This window comes from Triticum aestivum, chromosome 6B (genome assembly GCF_018294505.1).
Source record: "Triticum aestivum cultivar Chinese Spring chromosome 6B, IWGSC CS RefSeq v2.1, whole genome shotgun sequence".
In the NCBI taxonomy this organism is placed as follows: domain Eukaryota; kingdom Viridiplantae; phylum Streptophyta; class Magnoliopsida; order Poales; family Poaceae; genus Triticum; species Triticum aestivum.
Window position 1 is genome coordinate 673,893,771 of NC_057810.1, and position 7,043 is coordinate 673,900,813.

General features: G+C 45.3%; 1 protein-coding gene across 2 annotated transcripts; it reads left to right on the forward strand.

Annotated features, from left to right (window-relative positions):
- The first annotated feature begins 736 nt into the window (after window positions 1-736).
- Window positions 737-3,512, forward strand: LOC123139123 (pentatricopeptide repeat-containing protein At5g27460). 2 transcript variants are annotated; one of them, XR_006469459.1, is made up of 3 exons: window positions 737-1,082; window positions 1,571-2,951; window positions 3,028-3,512. XR_006469459.1 is itself a non-coding variant. In XM_044558921.1 (2 exons), the coding sequence occupies exons 1-2, from the start codon at window positions 789-791 to the stop codon at window positions 2,825-2,827; spliced, it is 1,551 nt and encodes a 516-aa protein (XP_044414856.1). In that variant the 5' UTR covers window positions 737-788; the 3' UTR covers window positions 2,828-3,512. The 2 variants fall into 2 exon arrangements, 1 of the variants encoding a protein (XP_044414856.1); XM_044558921.1 differs by having other exon boundaries at window positions 1,571-3,512.
- Window positions 3,513-7,043: the final 3,531 nt, after the last annotated feature.

Genomic DNA, 7,043 nt, shown 5'->3' on the forward strand with positions numbered 1-7,043 from the left:
GAAGTAGATACCCAATTCAAGTCTTGCAGGAGAATGAGTTAATTATCATCAACAATATCTGACTGCATCAAGGATAAAAAAATGTACACATTGAAACTAATTGCGTTCGGTTCATGATATGTACTTTATACAAGTCGACATATATCATTATGAATTTGAAATATTTTTGCGATATCAAGAATAAATGAAACTCACTATAGGAAAAATCAACAGGAACTCGCTTATGAAATTGATTGGTCTGCACCATGAACAGTGTTAGAACTTTTGGGTAGATGATAGAAGACTTTTTAAAAACAAATTCATCAACCATAAATAAAAATTTCAATCATCCGAAAATATTTTATAAAACAGTTACCGAGATCTGGATGGAATCACAAAATGGACTCACGATCTCCGGATTACTCAATGCTACGGGAACGTTGCCCCGCCCCTGCTGTCAACTGTGCGAGCAAGCCCAGTAACACTGAGTGGCGCCAGCAAGGGAACCGTGCACGACGAAGCCTCCCCGAAAAACTGGATTAGGGCCTCGAGTCGCCATCTCGGATGACGCCTTCACATGTCGAAATTAGACACACACAACCCCGTAAAATAAAAAAAATAGACACACACAAAAACTCATAAAGCTTAGGGTTAAGAAAACTGGTACTAGCAATTTAATCATGATAAGGTGACCCAAAATGTGTTTCATGCTCGAGGAATTGACTTTTTTCATGTAAAACCGCCGTCCAAATGGATTCAGGTTACGGACACACCCAAAAGCAGTCCACGACAGGTACGGAGCCGGCCCCATGGCCATGGCCGCCGCTGTCGCGCGCCGCCTCCTCCGGCTGCTCTCCTCGCGCTCGAACCCTAAACCCGCCTCCCTCTCATCCTGCCCCTCCTCCTCCTTCGGCACTCCGGCCACCGCCGGCGAGCGCGAGGGCGACCCCCTCTCGTGGCGCCTCCTCCGTCTCCGGTCGCCGGGCGCGGCGGCCGCCGCCATCGACGGATGGGCCCAGGAGCGCGCCCGCGTCTCGCGGCCGGACCTCCAGCGTGCCGTCTCCCAGCTCCGCCGCGCGCGCCGCTACGGCCACGCCCTCGAGGTCAGCGGCTTCAACCAGTAGTCCCCTCTCTGAACTCTAGTTTTAAACTTCAGGCTCTTCATCGACTGAAAATCCAGCTATTTGCCTTGTACAGTGACACTAACTCATATGCCATTTTTGAACTGAAAAATCTGATAACATGGAGAGGATCCAAATTAGGACATTCCTCGATCGTCGCTTTACACCTTATTAGGAATCATTTCACCTCTGTTCCCCTGTTTTTATCGACTGACAGCAAGTATTGAGAGGTTAATTGCCACGGAAGAACTGATTGATCCCAACTCTGTAAAAATTTCAGACCCTTTAAAATCTTTGCTTGCAGAGGAAGAACTGGTCAATTCAAACTCTTCATATTGTTTGATTGAAACTCTCGAGACGGGAATCTGACACTTCCGCCGATTGGCAATTCGTGATTGTTTTAGTCCCATATAGGCTAGAGTTGAAAATTACAATTGGCACAGCCTAAACAAACTTCTGTTGTCCTGCAGATTTTATCATGGATGGACTCACGCAAAGAAATCAAACTATTACCATTGGATCATGCAGCTAGACTGGACTTGATTGCGAAAGTGCACGGTACTTCTCAAGCTGAGGAATATTACAAGAAATTACCAAACTCTGCTTTAAGGGAAGCTGCGTCATTCCCTCTCCTCCATTGCTATGTTGCTGACAGAAATGTTCAGAAAGCAGAGTCCTTTATGGCTAGTCTGCAGAGCATTGGGCTGCCTGTCGATCCTCACTCGTTCAATGAAATGATGAAACTCTATGTTGCAACATGTCAGTATGAGAAGGTATGTAGTGTAATTGATCTGATGAAACGGAACAACATTCCCAGAAATGCTCTCTCATATAACATTTGGATGAACGCATGCTCTGTCTCTGGTGTTGCCTCTGTAGAATCAGTGTACAAGGAGATGGTTAATGATGGTATGATTGAGGTTGGTTGGAGCACATACTGTACATTGGCCAACATCTTCAAGAAGCATGGACTGAATAGTAAAGCCCTGGCTTGCCTTAGGACGGCTGAAACAAAATTATCAACAACACAACGCTTAGGATATTCTTTTGTAATGACCTGTTATGCAGCTCTGGGTGACAGCGATGGGGTTATGAGACTGTGGGAGGCTAGTAAGTGTGTCCCAGGTAGAATCCCCGCTGCTAACTACATGACTGCTATTTTATGCTTGATAAAAGTTGGCGACATTGACCGGGCTGAGTGGATTTTTGGAAGCTGGGAAGCGGAGTGCAGGAAGCATGATGTGCGGGTTTCAAATGTTCTTCTAGGTGCTTATGTGAGGAGCGGGTGGATTGAAAAGGCTGAGAAGCTTCATCTCCACATGCTACAGAAAGGCGCACGGCCAAACTACAAGACGTGGGAGATATTGATGGAGGGTTTTGTTCAGACTAGGCAGATGGACAAGGCTGTCAATGCCATGAAGAAAGCTTTATCTTTAATGAAGTGCTGCCATTGGAGACCTCCACTCAAACTGGTTGAGGCCATCGCAGCATTCTTCGAGGAGCAAGGAAACACGGACGATGCAAACAGATACATTAAGCTTCTTCAAAAGTTTAACCTGACAAGCTTGCCCCTGTACAAGTCCGTGCTTCGAGCATATATTAAAGCTGATACCGTGCTGCCAACAAACATTTCCGAGATGATAGCAAGAGATGACATCGTTATGGATGAAGAAATGGATCACTTGATCATACGTGCTAGCAAGATAGATATCAGAGGCGATGTGTAACTATGAAATGTAACAACCTATGACCCAGTCACATGCTCTACAGCATTTCGCCGACGTCACAAAATAGAACTGCAGATTTGACCGAGAACAACACATGTCAAAACAACATTTCATTGCTTAGCAGGCAAGCAAAGTGATTTTTTGTCTATGTGAAGTGATGATTTCTCAAGACATGACAATTATATGCTTTTATTGTGTAGGATCTCCGTTGTATGTACTTGAGACGAGCCTGAGAAGTTTGGAGGGCTTCATACTTTTGTAAGAACCGGATAATGGGTTCTTATAGCTTTATTGGGATGATTAGTCATGAGCAAAGTAAATTCTTCTTTCTTAACAGAGATGCCAATTATATGCTTTTATTGTGGTGGATCTCTGTTGTATGTACGTAGACGATCTTGGGAAGTTTGGGGGCCTTCATTCATACTCCCTCCGTTCGGAATTACTTGTCACAGAAATGGATGTATCTAGACGTATTTTAGTTCTAAATACATCCATTTCCGAGACAAGTAATTCCGAACGGAGGGAGTACTTCTGTAAGAACCGGATAAGGTGGTTCTTATAGCTTTATAGAGGTGATTAGTGATATAATTCTGTGCGATATATTTTCTTTTTCAAAAGACTTGTTGTTTCCAAATACTGTAGTTATTAATCTTCAATATCATCCGAGTTTAGTGAAACTAGGCAACATTGTTGTACTTGTGGTTTCTCTTTGTAATAATGAACTGCATTGGCTAGGTGTGTCATTTTTAATTCTTGATCTTGGTACAGAGTTCTGAAGGGCAATATACCAATATACCATAAGAAAATTCATTGTTCGTTTAAAGAATTATTAAAACTCTTGCACCTGCTAACATACCAAGGACCAGGCTCATGGTTATTTTAGCCCCAATTCTTTTCAGCTACTGCCTGCTGGAGTAGAAGTTTAAGATGAGAAGTACTCCTAGCTATTGATCTACCAATGGACCAATGGTTTCATGTCACTCCCTACCATCATCACCATCCAAGTTCTTTTATAAGGAGCAATGCTTCTGTAAGCGAAAGTTGAATTTCTTATATACGATTTTACTTCTCTGCCTTGAAATTACACAATTTCAATCACACGCTAGGGACAACACAATTCCATTTACACACTAGGGATATACAATCGATAGGTATGGGCATAGGAGGCACAGGGAACTACCGATGGATTACCGGATCATAACTTTTATCGCAGAAATCTCACGGAAGAATGACGACCAGCGTCTGGACACCTTTGACACAACAAAGTCATGTGCCTGTTCATGTGCTGGCAGCTTTGGGTTCAGGTTTAGCTCATGATGATCACTGTGAATGGTTTCATAGCTACCATGTTCATGTAACCCGTGCTGTAACCGGCGATTATGCCATGCTATAAATGGAACACGAGTGTTCCATCTCAAAAAATAAAAAAAGAAGTCATGTGCCTGTTGGCATATGCTTGATCCGCTCGCTGTGTTCCTGTTTCTCTCGAGAGCACGACCGCACGTAGCAAAGCTGGCTCCCTTCTCGCCTGAGTGCTTTCCGGCAAGAAAGAAAAGATACCCACGTACACGGCTGATGGTACTTGTCTGAAGAATTCGACATCTTCAGTTAATTCAATTCCTGTACCATTCCGGGATCAAGCTCTATGCATTGTCATTCTTTGATCCGACGCCAACTACATCACATGCCGCTTTACGTCAGAATGACTATCGACCGTGGATCTTCAATTGGACGGATGTCAAACTCCCGTGCGTCACTATTAACTTTCCAAAACTCCGCTACTATGTTTCATTACCTGCCCTCTACCTTTTCTCTTTTACCATGGACTTATAAGGGTATAAAATGAACGTTCTAGAGACTTATAGGTTATTCTCTATGTACCGGGTTAAACCTTAGCCATTGGTGTTTCTGGTAGGCCCTTTGGCGTTCAAATCACTCTAAGTTCGTCGTGTTCTTCCTCCAAATTTTCTACCTTTTGCTGTTTAGATGAGTAGAATATCTCTTCTTTTTCTTTATCAAACGACCTAAATTATCATAATTTAATTTCAATTCTGAAGTTAACTGAAGAACTTGTCAGTTCAGCTTGCTCCTTACAGCACGTACGAAGCGGGCTACCTAAGCAAGTTGATTGATCTCAGGACACTTGCATGTACAAAGAGAACAAAGCTAGCCGGATTGATCCGCTGCGTGACGAGCACACACACGACGCCTCGATTTGATGGCAACAAGGCCGACACAGGATGCACTGAAGCTAGGAGGATCAATCAGTGCCTCTGTTCGACTAGTACAGTAGTACGGGCGTGTTGGTTGAAAGAAGCTACATCACTGGCACATCAGTTGACACCGCTGCGTGTGGATCCTGCTCTGTTGCTGAAAGGAGGATGTTGATATCATGGTGCGCGGGGGATTCCTGGAAGTCGCCACTTTGCTGCTTTGATGTCCCTGAGAAGCAGAGTGTTCTATCTTATCGTGATTTTGTGGTTCCGTTGACTTTGTTGTTTTGTGCATTGTCTTGTGAAATTGTTATGGTGTTATTTGGTGATTGTGGTGCTATCAGATTTTTGTCGTGTGATGGATGTTCCGAGGTCGAGCATTTATAGCGGGTTTCTTGGTAGTGCTCCAACTCGCTCTCTCTTTCCTACTCCCTCCGTTCCTAAATAGGTCCTTTTAGAGATTCCACTACAAACTACATACAAATGTATATAGACATATTTTAGAGTGTAGATTTACTCATTTTGTCCCATATATAGTCCATAGTGAAATCTCTAAAAAGACTTATATTTAGGAACGGAGGGAGTAGTTTCCATCTTTAGTATGTTGATTAGTAGTGTTGGAGATGGTTGTAATTTAGATACATTACAACCGAGCACCTTTCCAGCCCTCTCAAGCTATTAGCATTTTCAGCCTTTGGATCATCAGTTTAGCAGTTTTTCGGCCGTCAGATGTACTCTTAATCCCGCCTGGAATCGTTGTGTTCGCTAAATCCAAGCATTTCCTTGCTGGGCCGCTGCTCTGGTGACTATTTTGGACGCCTGGCGTGAAATTGGGCCTAACGGGCTTCTATGAGTCTACTTCCGTGCAGCCACACCGCACGGACGCTCCTCCTTTCATCTCTCTCACTCTCGCGCAGTTACGTAGTTTTTTTCCCTCTCGCTAGGGTTTCTGTTTCTCTCGCCGCCTCTGGCGACGTTGAGTTTGCTTTCCCTCGCACCGGAGAAGTAGGATCGGCAGCTCGGGTCCGGGGAAGTCCTGCACTTCCAAGGTCCGGGGGCTGATCTCGCAGTCCTGGAGCGCTAGGGTTTTCCACCTTCGAACAGATCGGTTTACCCGCAGGTCCGATCGCGATGGCAGGCAGGGGGAAGGCGTCGGCGGCTGATCGCAAGGGGAAGAGCAATCTGGAGGAGATGATGCAAGATTTGGCCCTTAAGGAAGATGATCTAGATGATGTGATTTTTGAGGATGACGATGCCCCAAAGGAGGCGGCGCTCCGATGGATGATCATAGCTCGAGTCCATATGGAGAAGGACTTCAGCACCTATTGGTTCTTCCGCAACATGAGAACAGCATGGGACCTCGCAAGGCCAGTCAAGATCAAGACTTTGGAGGAGAATCTTTTTCAGATGCAGTTTGATTGTTTGGGGGATTGGGAGAGAGTATCACAGGGGGGCCCGTGGCACTTCAGGGGGAACCCAGTCATCATCGCCCCGTATGATGGTTTCTCAAAACCATCGTCGATTGAACTGTGGACTTTTGAGATATGGGCAAGGATCATTGAGCTTCCAATGGCTTATCACGGGAAGATCCAGGCGCTTGCATCAAAGATTGGCGAGTTCGTCGACTCAGAGCCTTCCTCGTTTGATTTTGAAGGAAATTTTTATAGAGTGAGAGTCCGGCTGGATGTTCGTCAACCGCTGAAGAGGGCCATATCCTTGATCCGGGGAGGCCAGAGGGAGATTTTTGCGGTGAAGTATGAGCGACTGCCAGACTGGTGTCAGGTTTGCGGCATGATGGGGCACGAGTTCAAAGAACATGGTGACGGGGTGCATCCCCCTTCTGCTCTTGTGTTCAAAAATCTTAGGGCCCCGGCAACCACTGCCTGGGGAACCCGGCGTCGCAACAGGAACAGGCAAAACAACTATCAGAATCAGCAGAAGGAGGAGCAGATGGGGCATAACCCCGGGACAAGCAATGATGGAGAGGCAGCTGAGGGCATGGA